Source organism: Danaus plexippus (genome assembly GCF_018135715.1).
Source record: "Danaus plexippus chromosome 22 unlocalized genomic scaffold, MEX_DaPlex mxdp_33, whole genome shotgun sequence".
Classification (NCBI taxonomy): Eukaryota; Metazoa; Arthropoda; class Insecta; order Lepidoptera; family Nymphalidae; genus Danaus; species Danaus plexippus.
This window is the reverse complement of record NW_026869856.1, coordinates 156,511-183,360: the sequence shown is the minus strand read 5'-3', so window position 1 is coordinate 183,360 and position 26,850 is coordinate 156,511. Positions and strand designations below refer to the sequence as shown.

Here is a 26,850-nt window from a genome sequence, read left to right as displayed (position 1 = left end):
TTCTTAAATATTATTTTTGGTGTTAAAATAGACTTTATGAGATTATTACTAACTATGAAGATAACATTACCTACATGATCATATATATTTTTTTGGTTATCGTTGGTTTTAGCTCCTAATTAATATTTTAATTTCCAGCGAGAGACGATAGTAAAAGTAGTAAGTATTGAAAGAGAGGACAGTTTCTGTTACGTGATAATAACACGAGGGGGACGAGTCGGAGTCTACAGCGGACAGTTGGAACTACTCAACACTTACGAGGTTATTGATTATATAATATCTGATGACAACAATCACACGTATAAAGTGTACTTTGCTTTATAAAATGGAAATATATTAAAGAGGCATTTATTTACAGTTTGAATAGCCCATAATTTTAATATAGTCAAGAATTCTTTTGAAGACATTTTTTTCCGATATTTAAAACTTTTAATGTCATACACCCTTAGTATATTTTATTAATGTCTATGAAAACTATTACGTGAATGCAATACAATATTTCTAAAGTTCTGCTTCGAGTTTAGTTTCTTAGATACAAATATTGCAAATTATAAAATAGCTTTGAAGATTAAATCACTTGGCTTTGTGATACGTTTAAATGAACGGGAAACATTTCATCAAGTGCCTACAACATTTAAACTCGTAACTTTACATGCCATTACTACGATGTCTAAAGAAAGATTAATAACATACCTAGATGAATTAGCAAAATATAGTTTCTCTTTCCCAAGGTGTTCTACCACAGAACGGGAGTTTCAAGGCGCGTTAAGAATTGTTGGATCACTGACGCTATTTATTTGATGGTGAGATTGTTATACATCTTGTAGTCGAGCCAAACTATTGAACATTCCTAAACTTGCGATATTCTTACATATACAGGATGTTCAACATCTAGTAATATCTTCATCAGACAGAAGTCTGACAATCTATGACGTGGTTACCCTTAGCCATTCCCCCGTTTTTTGCATCACCGGACTGGCACACATACCTACGGTCAGATATTTGTATATTATGTTTAGTTTTATATGGATTTGTAATAAGACAGAGTCCATTAAGACTTTCCGTCAAGTTAAGCCTTAGCTTTCTGATAATTTTCCAGTGCCTCGCTTACAAACCGTTTCTGAACCCTGGAGACGAATCTGAATTGATATTTGGCAACGAGAGAGGAGACCTCACCAGGATGCGGTTCCTTCAACCCCGAATATCACTTCTGCATTTAAAGTCACCGGATAATATTAACTATTACTTTTGGATGGTAGGTCACGTTTTTCATTATTAGATTATTTTAAGCCATTGTTTTGTGGAAAGCATAATATTTAATATCTTTTCAACCTCCCTCCAGGAGCTATCGTCTACTCCTCACACGACATACGTCTCTATATCAACCTGGCGAAAGGTCCACTCAAGGTCGGTGCGTCGTGTGATGTATGAAAGGGATGGAGACATCGTGATGTCCTGTTCCCTCGACAGCACATTCAGCGTCCGATCGAGACACGCTCGGGGAAAGTTAGATGATTATGTCTTCAAAGTTCAGAGGGTACTTATGACGTCACCATTTATTATTAAAAGGATATGTCCTCTTGCAAATTACAAAAGTCATTCCATATAATATGTTTTAAGAATATGTAGTATTTGATTGTAATTAGACATAAAAGCTACTTAAAATTTGCCAATATGTAGGTACCTCTTTTCGTTTTCAATGATTACACCTCTCAACTTATACATCAAACTTATGGTTTTATCAACAACTTGAAAACTGCTCGTCAATACCAAAATATTCCTAAAAAGTTCAATCTCTGTTGATGTTCCGGATTCTGTCATATAAAACTAGTGTTATTCGTCAGGGTGTGTCATGTTTCGTCGTGGTGTCATCTCTTCACCTCGTGGTGACAGGCAGCCCTGACGGCGTGGTCCGTCTCTGGTCCAGCCCTCAGGGTTGTCAGTTCGCAAGTCTCTCGGCTCCAGGAATAGTTGCCATCCTGGATGTGGCCGTGGTTACGTCTTCAGAAATTGTGGTAGCTTATTGTAACAATTGCGTAAGTATAATATTAACGTACAGCAATTTTTTTTTTATTATGAAAAAGTGCCTACCCTTATTTCGGTTTAAGTTTATCGGACATAAATAATTTTATCAATATCTAACTTTTTAATAGTAACTATGGGAATAGTCACTGCACATGCCGCTATTCCCAAGAAGACGAAATTCATTTAATGAAAATTATCTACACAAGGTTTTAGAGAGCAACCACTGTCTTTGTCTCAGAAGCCTCTTATTCTTCCAGTGAGGCTGTCAAAGTTGCAAAGCTGGATAATACAAAAAAAAACAATATTATTGATGGTTTTCAATATTGTGTGCAGTGATCATGAAGATGGGTTGGGCGCATGCCAAAAAATAGGATTTACAATGAAAACTCTTAAAGTGACTTCAAAATTAAAAGATCTAGAGACAAATTAAAAGGGAAAGGTTTTCAAAGGGTATTTGAAAAAGTTATCAAAGATAAGAAAAATTTGCTACCGTGGAGAGAAGTGGAGAATACTTTATATTGTATAGAGATAACGAGCAACAGTCCATAATAATAAAATTGTTATATTTATTTTTTATTATATATTATAATTACAGGTACCAATTTTTTTTTTATAGAACATTCACATCTGGGACTTGTTTGAAGAATGTCTACTTCAAACAGTGAAGATAAGATTTCCATTTCTTGGTGTGCTTGGCAAAAAAGTTGAATTCGGACCCTATTGCATTCATTTTGGTGAGATGATATTTTTTTAATCAAACAATTGTGATGACTAAATGCCAATGAAATTTAAGAAATTTTTATTAATGTGCTTTATATTCATATATATTTTAATAATCTTTTTGTACAACAAAGAGTTTATGCTTTCTGGTTTCGATGATTACATCACTATCAATGTAGATATTTTTTAACCCTGATCGCTACAGGTCCTCGTCAATATTATCAAAGAGTGCAGCATGTGGAAGACGATGAAACTAATGAAACTAGTGCCAACGAAGGGCAGAAGAAAGTCGCCAATGGGTAAACGGATTCCTGGTTCATATGAAATATTGTTATAAGTTTTACTATAGAAAGTTAATTTAGTAAATTCCACTTATAATGTTATTCGTACTCATAAATATATATGACTTCAACGTGTCTAAATTAATTCCTCTCGTCAATCATAATTTATTTCAACTTTTATTCTGGAAACTGTTGAGTCATAATTTCTCATTTTCTATCTCAGTATTCTCAGTTTGTCTCTTCCTCAGTCCAAGGTCGTTGTTGTTTTCGTGTTGTGACCACGTGTTTCTACTGTCTCTGGCACGTGCCCAGACCTCTGCTCCCCCACCACCGGCCGGCGTGCTGCGATCGAGACGACCCTCAGTTTGGGAAATACCAGACTTTATAGAAGGATGTATGTAGAGTTGATCTAAAATATATTTTGCTTTTGTTTTCTTTTTACCTATCCCTGTCAAGGATTATGTTATTTGCTTTGAATATTTTTTTTTTACATTATTTAGCTTCACGTGTATGTATGTATGTGTGTATGTATGTATGTGTGTATGTATGTATGTTTGTAACCGACTTCTTCCAACTCGATTTTGACCCATTTTAAACGGACCGATTTCGCTCAAATTTTGTAGGCTTATCAAGGACCGGTGGCAAATTAATACCTCGTATAAATTATATCAATTTCATCATTAAGAATTTCCGCCTACTGTTACTGTTAATGTTAAAGATTATTTTATACTTTTTAGTAAGGTTAATTAGAAAAGCATGTTTTTTTAGTTTTTTTTAACTATATTTTATTATTTAATAAATTGGATGACATTTAATATATGAAATTTCGAGAATGAAATTGGATTTTTAATAAAATTCAGTAACCAGCTAATACAGTCTATGGAAATGAAAAATATACTCGACAGAGAAGTGTTTCTAACGCTGAAAAAACACTAGTATTTATACCAAGCTGATTGCTGTCTAGCTCCTCATTATAATATCTTCAAAATATTCCTTATTTAGAAAAGTATTATATATTTTGATATATCAGTGTCACCGAGACCAGCCGGTCCCAAACCATCGCAATCCACCGACGTTCTGACTCCAGTCGCTGCAGACTCCTCGTCAGACCAAGACCTCGAGGAACTCCTGGAGAAAGCGGGTGATATATATATATATATGTATATATGTAATACACGCACTTAAATAAGATTTTATACCATTTAGTTATAAAATTTTTATTTGAATGCCTCTATTGACTTCAGTTTGATTGTGGTTCTTCGCAAGTTATTCTGATTAAATTATATATTCGAAGAAATTATAAGACCGCTACAACATGAACACTGTCAATGCCAGTTAATAAAGAAATTATCTTACAAATAATATAATAGTAAACATATTTCAGGGCTTCAGGGAATATTAGAAAAAGATTTTGTCCTGATGAGAGGATTGAAGCACGACTTGAATGAAAAACTTCACAGAATGGGAACCGTCATGAAGACTGTAAGGATTCAGCTAGTGACAGTGTGACAGATTCAACGATATGATTAAAACAAATAAAAATGAGAAAGAATTTGTATAATCGATCTGCAAACATACAAAACAATAAGTTTAGTTTTTAAATAAACTGTTTAGAGAACGGCTAAGGTTATGAATATAATTGAACTATTTAAATAATAAAGAAGTCTGTTTCTTACTGCTCATGCAAATAGCCTATTAGTTAATTTAAGTGTTGAAAAAAACAATGAAAGCTTAACAACTGTCTAGCACATTGGTTTGACCTCGTGATATGTCATAGTAATATGTGATGACAGATGCATGCGGCGGTGTCTCTTGGAGCACCTCACCTAGCACTCGTTGCCTACCCACCAGTAAATGTACCGCGACCCACACTCGAGCGTAGTTGGATCACGAGGTAATATTTCAAACCACATTTTTATATCAGTTTATGTATTTCACTGAGAAATAATTGAACCTAATAGAGACGTTCCGAAAGAAATGGTATCATTCTTTTTTATAAAATATTAGAGTAAAATACAAAAAATAATTTAATGTTTACTATAAGCAATATTTATTCTGTATATTAATTTAAGATTCATCCCCGAATCTACTTCAAACACGCCGTCTGGAAGTGACCTTTCGACGCCACGAAACTGCAAACTCAAGTTATCACATAATTGATTGTATGTTGTTAATACTGTAACTAATAAATTAATAAATGAGAATACAGTTATGATGCATTATTTTTTCGTTTACTTGTCATGTTTGATCTAGACCATGTATATATTTGGGGGGGGGGAAGGCAGGGTAAAGTCTTGGTGGGAATCACTGTTGGTGAGGACAGTATTACCTACAAAATGCCAAGAAACTATCTGCAGTGTTAGTGGCAGAACACTTTTCTAACGCAGAGCCCTAGCAAGTCCGAGTTACCCACGTCCCCGTCGGCCCTCCTGGGAACTGCTGCAACCGCGCAGACGCGTGACCACTACCATAGGATGCAGCTGAGCTGAGGGTACAGGGCGAAAGGCGAATATTCTGCGCCTCAAAACAGAACCTACTCACCAGGGAGGAAACCCGTGACAAAACCGAGCACGCTCACTGGCTCTAAGGTGGCAGCCCCACCAGTGAGCTAGGGTATAGTGGGCTAATCACTCGCTTACCTAAATCCAAAAAGATTAGCGAAACCAACACAGTACAAAACCGGACCGATCAAACTACGAAGACATTTGGCATGAAAATACGGACACGAATTGCTTGCTGGAACGTACGAACGCTGAGCGAGGATAGCCGACTAGCTCTAGCAGGAGCAGAAATGCTAAGATACAAGCTGCAGATACTCGGTCTCAGCGAAGTGCGCAGAAACGGATTTGGTGAATTACGACTGTCTGGAGGCCTTACATTTCTTTACTCAGGAAAGGAAGACGAAGAAGGAGTACGTGAGAACGGAGTTGGATTCCTTTCTGACACCGCGAAGAAGAGCCTCCTGGACTGGAAACCTATCTCAGAGCGAATCATCACAGCTCGGTTTAACAGTAGGGCCCGCAAGATAACCGTCGTTCAGTGCTACGCGCCTACAAACTTGGCGTCAGAGGAGGAGAAGGACGATTTCTATAGTGCACTCAATCTGACTATAAAGAACATTCGCAAACAAGACATAGTAATCGTCATGGGGGACCTGAATGCCAAGGTTGGCACGGAAAACGTCGGCTGTCAAAGACACATGGGCAAACACGGGCTGGGAGGCCGCAACGATAATGGAGAGAGATTTCTGGAGTTCTGCCAGGACAACGACCTTACCATCGGGGGGACATTATTTGTACATGGTGATCACCACAAGTACACTTGGAATTCACCCGATGGAGTCACCAAGAATCAAATCGACCACCTTGCTATCAGCGCCAAATGGCGCTCATCACTGCTTGATGTCCGCAACCGTCGTGGCGCGGATATCGATAGCGATCACCACCTTCTAGTTGCCAAGGTACGACTCAAAGTAGCTGTAGCTCGGACCACAAACACCACTACCAAGGTTGGGAAACGATTTGAGATCAACAAACTACAGGACCCAGTCGTAGGTGAGGCCTTTAGGGTTTCACTACGAAATCGCTTCTCCGCCCTTGAAGCGGACCATTCATCTGTCAACGCGGAGTGGAACTACATCAAAATGGCCTACACAGAGACCAGCTCCGTCGTTCTTGGTTACAAACGCCATAGACGCGAGGACTGGATGTCACAGAGAACTTGGAATCTCATTGAGGAGAGGCGCAAGTTTCACCTTCAAATTCTGGCAACTATCGATGAGGCAGTGCGCGAAGACCTGAGGGTGCAATATAGGCACATACGCAAATCCATATACCGCAGTGCTCGCCACGATCGGCGAGTGTGGGCGGAAAATGTGGCGGATTGCGCCCAACGAGCTGCCAACTCCGGTAATCTCAGGGAGATGTACAAGGCGACGAGGATCTTGGCCGGAAAACGGGCCTTGAAGAAGAAGCCCCTGAAGGACAAAAGGGGTGAACTGATTGCTACATCGGAGGGACAGCTCCAACGGTGGCGTGAACATTTTGAGGAAATTTTCCAAGTCTCAAATAGCCCCATAACACCAACCACAGCTGCCAACCTGCCCGCTGTAAGCCTCGATATCGACGAGTCTCCCCCCACTGAAGAGGAAGTAGTGAAAGCCATCCAGTCGCTTAAGAACGGTAAAGCTCCTGGATACGACCTCATCACGGCGGAAATGCTAAAAGCAGATATACCTACCGCTGCGAACGCGCTAACACCTCTTCTGCGGAACATTTGGTCAGCCGAGGAGTTACCGGATGACTGGACTAAAGGGCTTCTCATCACCGTGCCAAAGAAGGGAGATCTCAGTGAATGCGCCAACTGGAGAGGCATTACCTTGCTTTCTACTCCGTCTAAAGTGCTGTGCAAGATTATCCTAGACAGACTATCGAGGGCCATTGAACCTCTTCTTCGCAGAGAACAGGCTGGATTCCGACCCAACAGATCGTGCACCGACCAGATTATTACCTTACGCATAATCCTCGAACAAGCATCAGGATGGCAGAAGGAAATGTATTTGACCTTTGTGGATTTCGAAAAAGCTTTCGACACGCTGAGATGGACAGGTATCTGGGAACGTTTACGTGAAGTTGGAGTCCCCGACAAAATAATCAACCTGATAAAAGCCCTCTACAGGAAATATTCCTGTAAAGTAATTCACAACGGTCTTTTGTCGGAGGACATACCAGTCAATGCAGGTGTTCGCCAGGGGTGTCTCCTTTCTCCTATTCTCTTCCTTGTCGTTCTGGATGGTATCATGCAGAAAGTGACGAAAAGCAAGCGCCGCGGCATAGAATGGGGACTGTCCAGCACTTTGGAAGATTTGGACTATGCCGATGACCTATGCCTGCTGAGCCATACACATGCCAACATGCAAACCAAACTGGACGACCTACGACGAGAAGCATTAGAGATGGGGCTAACAATAAACCCGCGAAAGACCCAGGAGATGAGGTGCGGAGCAACAACCTCTTTGCCGTTGCTCATTGGCACAGAGGCTGTAGAAAAAATCCACAAATACACCTACCTAGGAAGCATAGTATCGGAGAGTGGAGGTGCCGAAGAGGACATCGCTTCGAGAATCGCCAAATCAAGAGCAGCCTTCGCGCAACTCCGTCCTGTATGGCAGTCGTGGAAACTAACCAGGAGAGTTAAACTCAAAATATTCCGGTCCAACGTCAAATCCGTGCTGTTATACGGATGTGAGACGTGGAAGGTTACTAAGGACATCTCGCATCGGCTTCAGGTCTTCGTCAATTGGTGTCCTCGCCGTATTCTCGGTATTTACTGGCCCGAGAAAATTTCCAACGTGAATCTCTGGGAACGCTGCGGTGAGACACCGATTGACCTGCAAATCAAACGTCGCAAGTGGAAGTGGATCGGCCACGCGCTCCGAAGGGAACCGGAACACATACCGAGACAAGCCCTAGACTGGACCCCTGAAGGAAAGCGGAAACGTGGTCGCCCTAAGCAGACCTGGCGGCGGACGATCATTGCAGAGGTCAAAAACATCGGCAAGACTTGGAGCGACATAAAAGGCGAAGCTCAAGATCGAACGAGATGGCGACGTACTGTGGATGCCCTCTGCCCCATCTAGGGGACATAGGACCAAGGAAGAAGATGTATATATATTTATCCGAGTGTAAAAGTTATAATCAAGGATTGCACGTGTCGACGTGCTATCAGAGCCAGTCCTAAAGATCGGGATAGATCTATGTTTAAGAACTTTATCACCTACCGTCATTGTATTTGTTTAATGTATTGGTTGAGGTAGGCGCACGTAAAAAAAATGTTACCAAATTTGATACGAATCACATAATGTATTTAATTAAAAACAAGAAGTCTCGGATTAGTTGTTTTCCTTTTAATTGTATATATATATTTACCTTCGATCTTTGTTTATAAATTTGGTAAAATGTTTATCAATCACATAGTAGAAATTAGATTTTTATGTAACAGATATCAGTTTGCAAGGACTACGAATTTTCAGCAGTATTGTATACCAGGAGAAGAATTATTATTTGTTAATATGCCGAAGCGCTGAGGAACTTATCTGAGGAGCCTATCTTATCAATAGAAGCAAACGGCAAACATTAGAAGTCTTTTAATTATTCAAGAGGAAAGGATGTTTGGCACCTTCGATTCCCTGATAATGTGGTTCTGACTTCTGGACAACACCATCGAGGATTCAGCCGAAAAATCTCAAAAGAAAACAAGTCACTTGAAAATAACAAACAAACAAACAAAATTAAAATGACGTTCAATGGTCATGTCAATCGCGTTCCAACTAGCATTGACGAATACATCTTACATGGTGACATTTTTTAGCTAACTCCTATGTATATCATAGTGAGCGAATACATAGGTTCATACGGTGATAATGACTGTACATTAAAATATCGATTATATCACTACAATTGATACTTCACCAAATTATATAAAGTTTGCCTGATAGAGTACCGTTCCCTAGCAGAAGATTGCGGAAGGAGAGTAGCGTTTAAAGCGCATGTTCTCATACAGTTCAATTGAAACTTAGAACTTAAAACTTGAGAAACTTTTATTTAGACATATTATTCAAAAACCACTTTTCTGTATTCTTACAAAAATATACTTTAACTTCCCAAGAGAAAATCGTCTAAATCTGCACCAGGACCTGATGGTCTCCCATATATAGTATTTAAAAAATGTCCATCGGTTCGTAAACATCTTAGAAATATATACGACAAAATCTGGTCAAGGAAGCAAATCCCGGAGTCCTTCGGGAAAGCAATTTTTGTCCTCATTCCCAAAACAGATCGAGTTACGGATCCAAAAGAAACTAGATCGATAGCCTTAACAAACACCGTAGCTAAAATCTTTTTCTCGCTCCTGCAAACGAGAATGATTTTATGCCAATTGTATGCCAAATGTATTTTATGCCAAATCACCAGAAGTTTTTTTTACCGGGGATTTCTGGATGCCTAGAACACAACGCTTTGTTGTCGGAGAGCTTAAAAGATGCCAGAAAAACCGAGACACAAATAACAGTTTGTTGAATAGACTTAGAGAATGCGTTCGGGTCGATACAACGCGAGCTAAAGTTATTCGCGCTAAAATGGTATAACTTTCCAACAGTAGTTATTGATATGATAGCGTCATATTACTCAAAATTTAAGTTTTCTATAATATCTAAAGAAGGCGTTACAAAAACTTTGAGATATAATGTAGGACTGTTTCAGGGCTGTTGTTTGTCTCCAATAATATTTAATATTGTTATTAACATTTTAGTCGATAAACTAATCAGCAACGAGAAGAAATGGGGGTATCGGTTCAAGTTCAATAACAAATACACAGAATCCATCTTAGCCTTCGCTGGCGATCTCACAATACTGACACGTAACCTCAAACAATGTCAAGTTCTATTGGATGAGGTGGATAAATTCTGTAAGTGGACGGATGGATTGAGGACAAAACCAAATAAATGTCACTGTTTGTGTCTCGGTAGGCGAAATACAAAATATACCTCATACGATCCGGGATTATCGTTAGGCGGTCAATGCGTTTCTACGGTTACGGAAAATGCTCCTTTTAAATTTCTCAGTCGTAAGATTGATAATATAGGTCGTACTCCATCTTTAGAAGGAATAGTAGATAGCTTTTTGAACGATCTTAAGAAGGTAGAAGGTAACCAACCAATTAGTAACGTCAAAAAAGCTTTGATCTACGATAATTATCTAATACCACGTTTGAATTGGCCTTCCCTCGTCTATGATTTTAGTAAGACCCTTCTGTCAAAACTAGATGCAAGCGTCGTAAAGGTTTTGAAATTTTGGCTCGGGCTCGCGCTATCGGCTGAGTCGTCAGCGTTGTTCAGGGATCGAAATAATTTTGGGATGAATCTAAAAAGGCCATCGGAGCTCTATAAACACCTAAGAGTTTCCAAGAGACATATTCTGGGGAAATCCCAGGATGACGTTATTACATCACTCCCAAAAGTTGCCCTAGAGCTAGAATCGAGACTTCAATTCCACAAACAGTTTATGATAGGGGCACAAAGTAATAGAGTAGGGTTAGGATCAGGTAGGAATTCCAAAGATACGGATATATTATACACCTTTATTCGGCAAGACGAGAATTCTAAATATAAGATCCATGCAATGAGCTTAGAAATGCAGAATGAGTGGCTACACATAGGAGATTTTTGCATCCCATTAGCACTAAAATGGCGCACTTTAATTCATGATTGGTCGCCAGCACAGCTAAAATTTTACCTCAATGCGTTCCAGATGACTCTTCCAGATCAGAGTAGTTTAGTAAGATGGGTAAAGGTACCAAAAAAAAACTTGCTACATCTGCGCGGAGGCAGTTGGAACTGTTAAGCATTTGCTGGTGGGATTAAGGGTACTCCTGGATAGCGGTCAATAGTCGCGTCGTCACTATAGGGTTTTAGAAATCATACGTGAAGCGGTTAGTCTATCGGTAGCAAGAGCGCAAAACGAAATAACTACGAACCGACGATCAATAGGTTTTATGAGAGAAGGCACTAGGGCTACAAAATCAAACGTCAAGCCTTACTCTATTATTAAAGCGGCTATGGATTGGACTTTAATGATGGACACGTATGAGAAGCAATATAAGATCCCAGAGGACATTTGTTCGTCGGCCTCCAGATGGGACATATTTTTATATTCGTGAATTTTAAAGCGCGTTGTACTAATAGAGCTCACGGTTCCTTGGGAAACCAACATCCCCAAAGACCATGCCATTAAGGTCAACAAGTATTACGAGCTCACTAACGAACTCATTAAGAATATGTTCGTTGTAAATTTGTACGCGGTACAAGTAGGAGCGAGAGGTATAACAGCCAAATCTCTCTACAACCTGCTAAAAGACTTGGGCCTGTAAAGAACTCACATCGGTTCATTCTTGGAACGTGCGTCAAAGGCAGCCCTAGCAGGTTCGTTTTATATTTGGTTAGGTAAAGAGAGGAGCTTGGACAGTGCAGGTGAGCGTTTAATGTGCGTTAGATAGGGGCCCCTTAAACCTACACCTGGGTCCCAAGTCCCAGGCACTGTTAAAGCTCCTCTCCCTGCAACGCGCTGGACCCGGCACCTGCACGGTGAATCCATGAAATGCTGAGAGGTTTCGTCTCTAAACAAGAGGGTAGATGTGCAGAATAGAAGCCTTGTTTTGCTACAGAATAATATGCTTGCGTTGATATAAATAAATTTATAAATTATTTAGATTAAGATACAATTAATTATTACAGCTAAAATGTAGATTAATGTTACATGTTTTTTAATGATAGAAAAAGTGTATATTAATGAAAATATTCCTCAAATTATAAACAATTTTGGCATTTACATATTATTGGGGATAAGCGGGGTTTTTTATTATATACTTGTTCGTCAATGTGTTATATCTACCATATACATATCCTGATAGAGACTGCAACTTGCCGATAGGATGGCTTTGTCTTTTGTTTGGTCACCTGTTTTTGTACTTTGTTTGATTTATTGTGTGTGATGGCGATAAATAAATAATACATTAAGAAGAAATTAAATACTATTTCCTAACATTTTTTCTGTTGTATTTTTTTTTCTTCTATGATAATATCACGAATCGTGTTGACGTTATCGTCTAGTTGTTCCAAGTTCATTCTTGTGAATGTAAGTCGTATGTACGGAGATGGCTTCTCAGTGTCGTAACTGAAATTGTGACCTGGTTCTAACATCAAGCCATGTTTGAGGGCGGTGTTGAAAACCTGGAATTATTTAACAATAGTTTCTTAATCTATTAATGCGTATTGTAGAGGAAAGTCGCGTATTGTAGAATGCGTATGCGTATTGTAGAAGAGTACTCTATCCAGTGTTTCTGGTTGGTATCGGGATAGCTTGTTTCAATTTAACCGTAGCAAGACACAACTTTGTGCATTTAGTCCAAGAAAATTTACTATTGACTGTAGTCCCATACTCCGAGGATACCAGGATAATCTTTAACCAACTATAACCTAGCCATCAAATTTAGTTGAGTTCATATAATACCAAAATGTGACAGTAAAAAATATATCATTAATATGACAACTAATTTGGTAAAATAATAAGTTTAGAGTGTTTGTATTGCGCAACAACTATTATGTCACTAGTTATAACCTTGAACGAAAGTGATCGCTTACCATTTGGCAAGTGAAACATAATAAATAAAGTATTAAAAAATTCTGAAATTAAGCCGTGGAGAACAAGTGATTTTATTTATTCACTGTATTACGTATAGTATCTCTGTACTATAAAGTCACTAGAGAAGGCACCAGTCGAAATTAGTCCTACATAAACTAATCCTACCAATGGTATGTGGTCAACAGTTTTTGCACCTTTTTATATGTCTTTAGGAACAATATTCCACGACTAAGACAAGTATATAATTTGACAAAATCAACTTACCATGTTACGCACGTCCTCAAGTCCACGTATCTTTACCCAGTGGAAGTAGCCCCCGGCCGGATCCTCCCATTCTATCAGACCTTCAATCTTCTTCAAAGCATTATTTACACAATCTTTTTGTTTTTTGTAAAACTTTATAGTGCTTAGTAGGTGAGTTGTTAAGCGATTTCGGTCAGTCATAAGACTGTACGCTATTGACTGAAAATCGTAATAAAAAAATACCTCATTTTGAACGCAGTCTCCATAATAGTATCGTAATAAGTTTCGCAAAGAACAGTAAGGAATGTATGACACCTAATGATTAATTTAAATAATGATTAACTTACATATATTTCAATGAAATGAAACATATCCTTTTAAAGGTAAAAGCAGAAGAGTTGATAACAAGACCTAAACAACAGACCTGAGATAAAGAGCAAGGATGTAGCATTTGCGAAAATGAAGCCATTTCAGTATATCTGATGAGAGGTTCAGGTCCCGTCAACCAGCCCACTCTCAACCCAGCGCTAACAACCTTCGAGATGGAATCTATGCGCATCACACGACCTGTTGTATCCAGCGACAGGAAAGATGGTACTACCGTCTATAAAAAAGGAATTTATAAAGGAGTTATAGCAATTGGAAACTGAATTAATGTATTGAGAGATAAAATAACGAAATAAAAACAGACGTACATCAGTGTAATTCAAGAACATATAAACTTCATCCTCTACAATTATTAAATTGTATTTGCAAGCTATCTCGTAAATTTTTCTTTTCCTATTCTCAGATAACAGGAAACCAGCAGGGTTGCTGACTGTCGGAACAACAAACAATACTCTTGGCATTTTGAGTCCTTGTTTCATTCTTGTATTTAACACTGACTCTAATTCTTCTGGAATCAAACCGTCTTTATCTTCTTTGATTCCGATATATTCCACATTATAAGGTTTTAACTGAAAAAAAAAATTATATAATAACATTATTAATCATTTATAGGTCTGTCTTTGCTAATATAAGAATTTTACATTATTTTAATAATTAACTAAAATGTATCCGTCTGAGGCTTTACTGAGTAAACTTTTTTAATGACCTTCTTCAAACATAATATACGTGAGAAACCATGAAACTCCCTAGATTTGAGAGGTGTTTGAGAGGCGTTAATGAAAGATTCAAAACTTCCTGCTATTATATCACTTGCTACTTACAATACAATGCAAGCCAATGTACGAGTATTCAGTGGACACAACGGGATCACCGTGATCCACAAGCAGTTCAGTACAAAGATGAATGCCGTGCTGGGCTCCGTTGGTGAGTAATAGACTACGCGGGAGAGGAGGCGGACGATGCAGCTCTTGTTGAAATTTATTTAGCTCGTGATGTAGACACGGCAATCTACGGTTTTAGGTACATTTATGATCTTAAAATTTATTGGATCTTATGTGAAAAAAACTGAATATTTTCTCCTTAAATAATGATTCAAAGTATTTGTTGAATTATTTATGTATCATACGAATGTTTTAATAAAGATTTACAATTTTTTGACGGACGTTATAGTAAGAGCAATGATGACAGCACTAACTCACCCTCTCGGCGGTATATACTGCAGTGCCTCGTCCAACTGGTGTCCTTCTATTGATATTTTGTCACCACTTCTTGTGGTGAGTTCGAGGTTAGTAAACGGAAACGTTTTTTCATTGGGCATACCTTCTCCTAAATTTCGACATATTTTTCTTTTGCTTTTCTCGGATTTAATTACTAAAATTTTTTTTAACACAGTTTAAGTTTGTAAGTTATTGTGAGGATGTATCTTTATTGTTATCGGCGTGGAATTATGTTAAGTTGATTTCGCCGGACGGTGGATGGATAATTGATTATTACTTTAAGTTCAGTAGTGGAATAAAAATGTAATTTTGTTTGAAACTTTGTGACTATGTGTGTAACATTGGGAAAAAATATTTTTAGATGTATTATACAGTGTGTCCCAAAATCACCACGACCCAGTAACACAGGAGTTAGATGAGCTCGAGATCTATCAGAAAATCACAATTTGACCTCAGTAAAAATAGCACGGTTTTCGAGATATTCGCACTTTTTAATTTTTTTAAAATCGCTACCTTGTGTCGGATTTTCCGCTATTGTTGCTTGGAATAGCTTCGGATTGTAATTTTTTTTATTGTTCTGACATCTTGAATAGCTTATCCAAATATTAGAATTATTATTTTACCGAGAAAAACTTTAGTTTCAAAAAAAAAATTAATTCTTTTACTGAGACTCGTGACCTTGTGAAAAGACAAACTCTAACTTTGACTAGCTGGTGTGAAAAAAAAATGTATGTGTTTGATACCAATATTATAGGTCACGTATGTATATTATATACAACAGACGAAACATCTCAACATTTAATGAATTCACCATGCAGGTGAATCCATTAAATGCCTGGGACCTGCGATCCAGATGTTAAATGCTCACCTCTACTTTCCAAGCACCTCCCTCTACCTAACCAAATTTGAAACAAAACTATTAGGGCAACCTTCAAAATACGTTCTAAGGATAAATTGATGTTAGTTTTGGACATGCCCAAGTCTTTTAGTAGATTGTAGAGAGATTTAGATGTTATATCTCTCAGTCCCACTTCTAACACGTACAAATTTACGACGAACGTATTTCTAGCGAGTTCGTAATTGACATCGTAACACTTATTGACCTTGATGGCATGGTCTTTCGTAATCGTAAACTCTATTAAAAAAATGCGCTTTATTATTCGCGAATACAAAAATATTTATGTTCTGGTCTTCTTCTACATCTTAATTAATTACTTTGATCTGGGAGAGTTATTTGGAACACATTGAGATAAAATTTTATCAGCGCTGGCGACCATTCCACCAAACGTCTAACGACTCGTTCTGCAACTCTAAACTCATTTCTCCGATCTTATCTTTAACATTCTCGTCTTGCCTAATAAAAGTCTTTAATATATCCGTCTCTTTTGCCTTCTTACTTGATCTCAACCCTACTCTGATAGTTTCTGCTCGTATCATTAACTGTTCTTGGAATTGAAGTCTTGGCTCTAGATCTGGAGCATTTTTGTCTTTTAGGAGTCATGTAATAAATTCATCACATCATGGGAATTCCCAGGGAAATATTTCTTGAAAATTCGTAGGCTTTTATAAAGCTCCGATGGCCTTTTTAGACTCATCCCAAAATTATTGTGATCCCTGAATAAATTATTGTGATCCCTGAATAAATTATTGTGATCCCTGAATAAAGTTGACTAATTATTCGATAATGCGAGCCCGCGCCACAACTTCAAAATCAATACGCTTGCACCGAACTGTGGCAAAAGCGTTTTATTAAAATCATAGACCAGGAAAGGCCAATTCAAACGTGATGGTAGGAAGTTATCGTAGTAGATCCAAGCTTTTGTGACGTTACTGATCAGTGGGTTATCTAGCTTGTTAAAAATATTCAAAAATCTATATACTATTCCTTCTAGGGATGGACTACGACCTATATTATCAATGTTACGACCGTAACGGTAGAGACGCATTAACTGCCTAACGATAATCCCAGATCGTATGAGGTGTGTAAAAATGAAGTACTAGCTTATACCTTAAAAGTGTAATGAAGTACTTTATTAATACTTCAATGGCTTGCACATATTTTTGTAACATCTAAACATTATTTTAAATAGGAACATTTTCATAGAATAATAAAAAAGGTTTTACTCCTGTTTTGTATGTGAAGTGTGTATGTATTAGTTTTATAAACGGAAACAGGAATAAATATTTTTTTGTTATGTTGCTGAAAACTAAACAAATTTTTAATAATAACCTTTATCGTTTATGTGTTTATAGAATATAATATTTTTTTTGTCATTTTTTTCATTTGATGTTAATTTTGTAAAAATATTTTATTAAATAAGTTGAAACTACGTTTTGTTAAAATGTTAAATGTTATTTGTTTGTACAAATATATTTCATGAGATTCTCATTTTTAAACTTACTCAATTGTCTCGTATCCGAAGGTTTAAACGTTAGCGCTCTTTTACTCAAAAATTTCACATAGTCCTTCTCATCGAGAGTTCTGTATTTCTGGTGCTCGTTTTCTTCCTCACAGAAGAACTTGTACAAATTTTTCGCTTTTTCAGAATATCTTCGCAGGCCACACATTATTGTACGTTTTTCGAATAGATTCAACATTTTAACTAACTATATCAAACACCGCTCGGCGTTTTTTTCTGTAACATTAAGTATTATGAGTCAGTATTAAATTATCATTATTTATTACTTAACTAATAATACACGTTAATTTATTTCGTATTCATAATGGTGTTTTAATTCACAACCTTATAATTACTGACCACATTTTTTGTGAAACCATTGCAATAGAAAAAAAAAATATGGAATTGTTTCTCGAAAACCCTTCAGTATTAAATTACTTACTTTTACTTCTGCATATACAAGAGACGAAACCTCTTAGCATTCAATGGATTCACCGTGCGGGTGCCGGGTCCATTGCGTTGCAGGGAGTGGAGCTTCAACAGTGCCTGGGACTTGCGACCCAGGTGTAGGTTTAAGGGGCCCCTAACTAACGCGCGTTAAACGCTCACCTCCACTGTCCAAGCTCCTCTCCCTACCTAACCATATTTGAAAAGAACCTACTAGGGCTGCCTTCGAAGTACGTTCCAAGAACGAATTGATGTGAGTTCTGGACAGGCCCAAGTCTTTTAGCAGGTTGTAGAGAGATTTAGCCGTTATACCTCTCGCTCCCACTTCTACCGCGTATAAATCCACGACGAACCTATTTCGAGTGAGTTCGTTTGTGAGCTCGTAATATTTGTTGACCTTGATGGTATGGTCTTTGGGGATGTTGGTTTCCCAAGGAACCGTAAGCTCTATCATCACAACGCGCTTTAAGATTCGCGAATACATAAATATGTCTGGTCTGGAGGCCGACGCACAAATATCCTCGGGGATTTTGTATTGTTTTTCATGCGTATCCATCATTATAGTCCAATCCGTAGCCGCTTTAAGGATGGAGTAAGGCTTGACATTTGTTTTTATAGCCCTAGTGCCCTCTCTCACAAAACCTACTGATCGCTCGTTTGTGGTTATTTCCTTTTGCGCTCTGGCTACCGAAAGACTAACCGCTTCACGTATGATTTCTAGAACCCTATCGTGACGACGCGAGTATTGACCGCTATCGAGGAGTACCTTACATCCCACTAACAAGTGCCTAGCAGTTCCAACTGCCTTCCCACAGATATAGCAAGTCTTTTCGGTACCTTTACCCCATCTTACTAAATTACTTTGATCTGGGAGAGTCATCTGGAACGCATTGAGATAGAATTTTAGCAATGCTGGCGACCAATCATGGATTAAGGTGCGCCATTTTAGTGCTAATGGGATGCAAAAATCTCCTATGTCTAACCACTCGTTCTGCATTTCTAAACTTATTGCATGGATCTTATATTTATCATTCTCGTCTTGCCGAATAAAAGACTTCAATATATCCGTATCTTGGACCTTCCTACTTGATCCTAACCCTACTCTGTTACTTTGCGCTCCTATCATAAACTGCTTGTGGAATTGAAGCCTTGACTCTAGCTCTGGGGCATCTTTGTCTTTTGGGAGCGATGTAACGACGTCATCCTGGGATTTCCCCAGGATGTATCTCTTGGAAACTCTCAGGTGTCTGTAGAGCTCCGATGGCCTTTTTAGACTCATCCCAAAACTATTGCGATCCCTAAATAAAGCCGATGAATCAGCCGTTAGCGCGAGCCCGAGCCACAACTTCAACATCTTTATGACGCCTGCATCTAACTTTGACAAAAGGGTTTTATTGAAATCATAAACGAGGAAAGGCCAATTTAAACGTGAAGTCAGATAATTATCGTAGATCCAAGCTTTTTTAACGTTACTGATCTGTTGGCTATCTACCTTGTTGAGATCGTTTAAAAAGCTATCTACTATACCTTCTAAAGATGGAGTACGACCTATATTATCAATCTTCCGACCGAGAAATTTAAATGGTGCATTTTCTGTAACCGTAGAAATGCATTGACCGCCTAACGATAATCCCGGATCGTATGAGGTGTATCTTGTACTCCGCCTACCGAGACACAGACAGTGACATTTACTTGGTTTTGTCCTCAATCCATCGGTCCACTCACAGAATCTATCCACTTCATCTAATAGTACTTGACAGTGTTTGGGGTTACGTGTCAGTATTGCGAGATCGTCAGCGAAGGCTAAAATGGATTCCGTGTATTTATTATTAAACTTGAACCGATACCCCCACTTTTTCTCGTTGCTGGTTAATTTATCTACTAAGATGTTAATTACAATATTAAATACAATTGGAGACAAACAGCAACCTTGAAATAGTCCTACATTGTAACTAAAAGTTTTTGAATGGCCTTCTTTAGTTGTTATAGAAAACTTTAATTTTGAGTAGTACGACGCGATCATATTGGTAACTAGGGGCGGAAAGTTGTACCATCTTAGCGCGAATAGCATCAATTCGTGTTGTATCGACCCGAACGCGTTCTCTAAGTCTATCCAACAAACTGTAATTTGCCTCTCGCTTTTCCTAGCATCTTTTAAACTCTCCGACAGCAAAGTGTTGTGTTCTAGGCAGCCAGAAATTCCGGGTAAAAACCCTTTCTGGTGATTTGGCCTAAAATACCTGTTGCTGAGCATGAATCGCGTCATTCTCGTTTGTAGAACTGAGAAAAAGATTTTGGATATAGTATTTGTTAAGGCTATCGGTCTAGTATCTTTCGGATCTGTGACTCGATCTTTTTGGGAATGAGGACAAAAATTGCTTTCCCGAAGCACTCCGGGATTTGCTTCCTTGACCAGATTTTATCGTATATATATGTGAGATGTTTACGAACCGATGGACATTTTTTAAAGACTATATATGGGATACCATCGGGTCCCGGCGCAGATTTAGACGATTTTTTCTTTATCTGAATACTTATCTCATCTAGCGTTGGAGGGATGCCGTGGAAATCGAAACGAGGAATTCCAGGTTTTTGATCGTTGGGATCCGCATAGAGTCTTACACTTTTAGGCACTTCGTATGTGCTCTTAAAATGATCGTAAATTTGTTCATTGGTCAAGAGAAGCTGTCCGCGTTCTTTCTTAAAAATGGTTTTCGAATACTCAAAAGGGTTTTTATCAAAATCTACTTCCTGTTTTGCCCGGTCAAAATTATCGCGATTTTTTGCGGTTTGCGCCGATATTCCTTGAATTAATTTTAGAATTGATCTTAACGCCCTAGCTAGTTTATGACTAAGGTGATTGTCGCCTAGGGCTTTGGCTATACGTAGATTTTTTATTAATTCCCGTTTTTTCCTCCTCATTTTTATCTTGAAAGAATTGTCTTTATTTTTGCGAGCGTAATGATTTCGAGGTGGATATTGCTCGTTAAAGTAGTCGTAAATAGTATTTTGGAAAGTTTCTACTCGCGAGTTCAAATCCTGCTTCGAGCCCGGATGCTCTAACAGGTCCGCTAAATTGTCGTCGTGAACTTTCCAAGTCGATTGTTTCATGTTTGGAATGCTAAGACGTGTCCGGATGTCAATGGACTCCTGGTAGTTTCCAGTTAATGGTTCACCATGGGATACATGAGGGTCAACTCTATCCGCAGTGAAAGTTGAAGAACTTACCGACGATTGTCGTGCTTCAACACCATTATGTGTTTTTAGATGTTTAATGTACCAGGCTCGTCTCTTGTAATTTTTCCCGCACGTAGGGCATTTCAAATCCGTATTCGCGCCGTTTTCGCCGTTTACATCGACCGGTGGACAGATCTTTCGCCCCCCCTCTCGGACTGTCCTAGGGGTATTTTTCTTAATAGGACTTTTAGCTTCGTAAATCCCGGGCTGGGCTTGCTAGGCCGTTGCCCTCGGCTGTCTTTCCAGCAGTCATCTGTCTTTCCAGCGCCATCTGTCTTTCCAGCGTCAACTGTCTTTCCAGCGTCAGCCCGACTCTCCGGGCAGTCGTTTTAAATGAGACGAAACCTCTTAGCATTCAATGGATTCACCGTGCGGGTGCCGGGTCCATTGCGTTGCAGGGAGTGGAGCTTCAAAAGTGCCTGGGACTTGCGACCCAGGTGTAGGTTTAAGGGGCCCCTAACTAACGCGCGTTAAACGCTCACCTCCACTGTCCAAGCTCCTCTCCCTACCTAACCATATTTGAAAAGAACCTACTAGGGCTGCCTTCGAAGTACGTTCCAAGAACGAATTGATGTGAGTTCTGGACAGGCCCAAGTCTTTTAGCAGGTTGTAGAGAGATTTAGCCGTTATACCTCTCGCTCCCACTTCTACCGCGTATAAATCCACGACGAACCTATTTCGAGTGAGTTCGTTTGTGAGCTCGTAATATTTGTTGACCTTGATGGTATGGTCTTTGGGGATGTTGGTTTCCCAAGGAACCGTAAGCTCTATCATCACAACGCGCTTTAAGATTGTTTTAAATTAAAAACATGGTTTTTGGTAAAAAATACAATTAGAACAGTTTTATTCGGAGTGTTACCAACAATTGTAGTTTAGAATATTAATAATAATCCACAATATCGTTTATATGTTAATTAGTTCAGTTTCTTTTTCTCCTTCTTCTTCTAAGTCCCTTTTTCGTCCTTTTTTGTTTCTTCTTTTTCCCTCATCCTATCACTCCCTTTTTCTTTCCTTTCCTTCTCTCTCTCTCTCTCTCTCTCTCTTTCTTTTTCCTTTTCCACGAAGACAAGGACCCGTATTTCAAATAAGTAGAAACCGGAAAGTCTGCGTAATAGTGACAGAAACAAAGCTAGTGCTAGGTAACTAGACATAATATTTAAGACAAATGTTTCTGAGTTGGCTCCAGTTCTGACACGATTTCATCGCCTCTTATTACTAACAGATATAGCGTCTAAATATATAGCGCCTAAATAGTATACATGATAGAGTAGCATTATTGAACCTTAACATACAAGGACTGTCTATATCAATTATACAAATATACGCACCGACTGAAACAACCTGTGAAAAAGAGATTAACACCTTCTACTCGAATGTCAATAGAGCCCTAGACCAAGCCAATAAAAACTATATAATAATGAGTGATTTTAACGCGAAAATAGGACAACCAAGAAAAGATGAACATCTAGTAATAAAAACAAACGGGTATGGTGTAAGAAACAAGAGAGGTCAAAAGCTAATTGATTTCGCCCTCGAACACCAACTTGCCATCTTAAATACTTTCTTTCATAAAAAACCAAACCAAAGATGGACCTGGCGTTCACCGAATGGTAAATACAAAAATGAAATAGATTACGTACTGTCAAATCAACCAAACATCTTCCAAAACATAGAAGTTCTAAATCTGAAATATCCGTCGGACCACAGAGCAATCAGAGCAACAATATCTATCACAAAGCAGAAGAAAAAACGCACAGCGTACAAAAGCAATCGATATTCATCACTGAAAACTGAACAAGAAATAATATTTTAGAAACAAAACATTTCATCTCAGTTACAGGATATAAATAAATGCCAAGAAAAAACATCATTACAGGCTTTCTATAACGCATTAACCAAGGTTATAGCCCAGTACTTACAGGACGCTCAAACCCCTAAAGAAATATCAAAAAATAACCATAAAGTTTTAAAAGAGTGTACCCTGAAACTTATCAAGAGAAGACAAGAGTTACAACATGCTAAGATAAAAACTCGAGCCACAAAAAATGAACTATCAGCTCTATACAAACTAATAAGTAAATACATTAAACATGACTACAAAAGCTACAGATCGAAGACTATCGAAAAACATTTGGAAAAAGCTCAAAAAAGTCCCTTAAAGAATTAAGAACCAATAAACATTGGATAGAAGGCTTAAACTGCAAAGACAAAACCGTAAATAATCGCAAAGAAATCATAGATGTAGCAAACCATTTCTATAAAACCCTATATAAACAACAAGGAAAATAGCGTACCAGCAATATCAATGCAAACTATATTAACTCTATGAACAAAAGCGAAAACATAACACCAATAACTGAAGAAGAAGTCATACAAGAAATAAAAAGGCTAAAGCCAGATAAAAGCCCAGGACCAGACGGCATTACAAATGAAGCTATAAAGGCTGCCTGGCCAGTACGGACTCCCCCACTAACGCACTTATTTAACCTTATATTAAAAACTGCTGAAATACCATCGCAGTGGGTAGAGTCGGAAATAATTTTAATTTATAAAAAAGGTGACTCAAAAGATATCACAAACTACAGGCCTATAAGCTTACTCTCCTGTATCTACAAATTGTTTTCCTCCATAATTAACAAAAGAATAAGTGTCACAATAGAAAAAAACCAACCAATAGAACAAGCAGGCTTTCGTAAGCGTTTCTCAACAATCGATCATATACATACTGTAGAACTAATAATGGAAAAATATCAAGAGAAGCAAAGAGCGCTCTACATCGCATATGTTGATTATAAAAAAGCTTTTGATACCGTGTCACGTTCAAGTATATGGACCGCTCTGCAAGCCGAGAAAGTTGAACAAAAGTACATAGATATAATTAGAAACATTTACAAAGGTAGTACAGCAAAAATAAAACTAGAATCCACTGGTCCTACGATCTCTATGGGAAGAGGCGTGAAACGAGGCGACCCGCTGTCTCCTTATTTATATCCATCCTAGAGTCAATAATAAAAATCCTCAACCGGGAAAAGATAGGATAAAACATCAATGGCAAGTATTTATCCCACCTGCGCTTCGCAGATGACTTAATTCTACTGTCAGAATCTAGCACACAATTGCAAAACACGATTGATTCACTAAACACAGCTAGTAAACAGTTAGGACTAGAAATGAATTTATCGAAAACAATGGTCATGACAAATAGTATACAGAGAAGAATATCTGTGGAAAATGAAAATCTGAAATATACAGAGACATACATCTATCTAGGAAGACAAATTGGCTTCAACAGAAAGCAAAACGAACTAGAAGTAGAACGAAGAGTACAAAATACTTGGAACAAGTACTGGTCCTTAAAAGAGATATTCAAAAGCAACATGCCAATAAATATCAAAACAAAAGTCATGACGTCATGCCTCCTATCGTGCCTAACCTACGCATGTCAACCTTGGAAATATACATCCAAATTAAAAAGAAAAATAACCACCTGCCAACGCGGAATAGAACGAAGTATGCTCAATATTAAAAAGATGCAAAAAATTCGTCACACAAAAATGAGAGAAACCACTAAAGCGACGGATGCTCTAACCTACGCTAAGAAACTAAAATGGAAGTGGGCTGGGCACGTAGCGAGGCTAAAGGACGAGAGATGGACTAGCAGGGTCACAAAGTGGATAGGTCCAATTGGCAAACGTCTCAAAGGCAGACCCCACACGAGATGGGAAGACGAGCTGATAAAAAAAGCAGGTACCTGCTGGCCGCAAATAGCTCAGGGTAGAGACATATGGAATTCTTTAGAGGAGGCCTTCACCTTCACCCGAGGAGGGGTTCATGCAAACGATTAAACTTCTATACTAACTTATGTATAAACTTTTTTATAAAAATAACTGTAAACACAACGCCAACAATTTTCTTTTTTCTTTAAACCATGTATGTACCACAATTATGCATGAAATAAAAGGTTTTTTAATTTTTTAATTTATAGCGCCTAAACTTTGAAAGTTATCAATATGGTACCCATAGGTATGGTACCCGCAGAATCCCTTAATTGTGGTCCGATTTCAATGTCTGTTTAAGATACCTCATGGCATACCTAGAAGACAACGATCTTCTCAGTAACCAGCAATAGTGGCTACTTCAAAGTTATTTGATTAGGGATATCATGATGTACTCTACAGAATTATGGAAAAACTCTAGCCATGAACCTCCCGTAGATTCAGCGGTCGTCACCTCAAAGTTTTGTTAACAACAACTGACGAGATAACCTTGTCGGTACGGCTTCTTGACGTGGCACATCACCTGGTCTGATTGAATGGACTTTAAACTTGTCGAAGGGTCGTTTTCCAGAAGAAGTAGAATTAGAGCCAATGACAGTCATATCAGTTTTCAGTGGCCGTTAGAGCCTATGGCCGTCATTTTTATTAGAAATAGGCAGTGCTTGATGGCGGTGAAGCACTATTTTAGTTATTACTTATACTAAAATAGTCTTAGCCACATATAAATTTCTTAAAAATATATATTAATAATATATAATAATTCTTTATCTGACAGATGCTGCAATTATATCATAATTGACTTCTTAAAAAAGGTTATCACCTTTGTTATACTAAGTGAACTAATGAATATCCCGTAACACTCCACTACTTTCAGTAATTAATATATTTTAATACATTTTAACTTTGTCATTATAGGTTTCCTTCTCCCATTTAATAAAAGGGAACAGTCTCTATGCGTCTAGACAGAGGTGTTATGTTAATTAATGCATGTTAAAATAAAAGTTAAAAAAAATCTTACCGCTTTTTTTAAATCCTATCACGTGGTACTAGCACAGTCCGTTATAAATTGCAAACAACTTTATGATTAGACGATGAAGTCAAGACAACTTCATAACTAACATTGTATTAGGTGTCTAAGTAATTGTTAACACAAGTTGAAATATATTGTAATAAAATGTTTAATTTATCTTCATAGTAAACGATGGTAGGTTTGTCTCGTCTACAAACAATGAAATGTATGCTTAGGTGTGATCGTACATTATTGTAAAGATAAATATGTTAAAGGTGACTTTATATCTAACGTTTTTGAATATGACTTTTTGTTATCTAAATTAATACTTTTATTAAAGTAGTGTATGTATATATACATAGAATATTAAAATATATTAAACACTAGTTGTTGCCCGCGACTCAGTCTGCATAAAAAAAAACTTTTAAGGGCCTCATGCGCCCCATCCCTCACTCGCACTTGATAACTTCCGTAGGAAACACCAAAAACCTCATGTTCTATGCTAACCTTTGGGATGGTATTTCACAGTCGACAATTAAGCTTGAAAGAAAACGTAAACATTTCACAAGTTCTTATCATTTGACATTTGAGCACTTCTGTTATATAAGTGGACTGTACTCAAACTTAGAAGTAGTACATCATTGTCTGAAGACCATTTTTTGTTGAAGGAGACGCATATAACTTCCGAGCTTCTGGGGATTGCTATTTGTGTAGCTTTCTTTGTCTACAGTATAAATATAAATTTCAGACATGAAACGAATGAAGTCTGCTACAGTTACCTGTAATTTGAAGTCAAGGACTTCTCTTAGTATGTGGCTAATGGCAGCCCATATAGGTCCCCTAGCGGTCTCGAGGACACAACTCGGACTTCCTTTTTCTGAATCATTGGTCCAGAAGGCTAGACTAGCCTCTT

General features: G+C 38.0%; 2 protein-coding genes across 2 annotated transcripts; one reads left to right on the top strand and one right to left on the bottom strand.

The window, feature by feature from the left end:
• The first annotated feature begins 1,699 nt into the window (after positions 1-1,699).
• LOC116773427 (uncharacterized) lies at positions 1,700-5,208 on the top strand. The gene is made up of 9 exons (XM_061528791.1): positions 1,700-1,735; positions 1,845-2,036; positions 2,642-2,759; positions 2,951-3,044; positions 3,275-3,420; positions 4,057-4,167; positions 4,411-4,508; positions 4,820-4,920; positions 5,099-5,208. The coding sequence occupies exons 1-9, from the start codon at positions 1,700-1,702 to the stop codon at positions 5,184-5,186; spliced, it is 984 nt and encodes a 327-aa protein (XP_061384775.1). The 3' UTR covers positions 5,187-5,208.
• A 7,162-nt stretch (positions 5,209-12,370) lies between these two features.
• LOC116773671 (kynurenine/alpha-aminoadipate aminotransferase, mitochondrial-like) lies at positions 12,371-26,176 on the bottom strand. The gene is made up of 8 exons (XM_032666171.2): positions 25,947-26,176; positions 17,472-17,705; positions 15,052-15,223; positions 14,674-14,860; positions 14,161-14,421; positions 13,890-14,069; positions 13,487-13,684; positions 12,371-12,810 (listed from the first exon to the last, which is right to left on the bottom strand). The coding sequence occupies exons 2-8, from the start codon at positions 17,665-17,667 to the stop codon at positions 12,619-12,621; spliced, it is 1,386 nt and encodes a 461-aa protein (XP_032522062.2). The 5' UTR covers positions 17,668-17,705; positions 25,947-26,176; the 3' UTR covers positions 12,371-12,618.
• Positions 26,177-26,850: the final 674 nt, after the last annotated feature.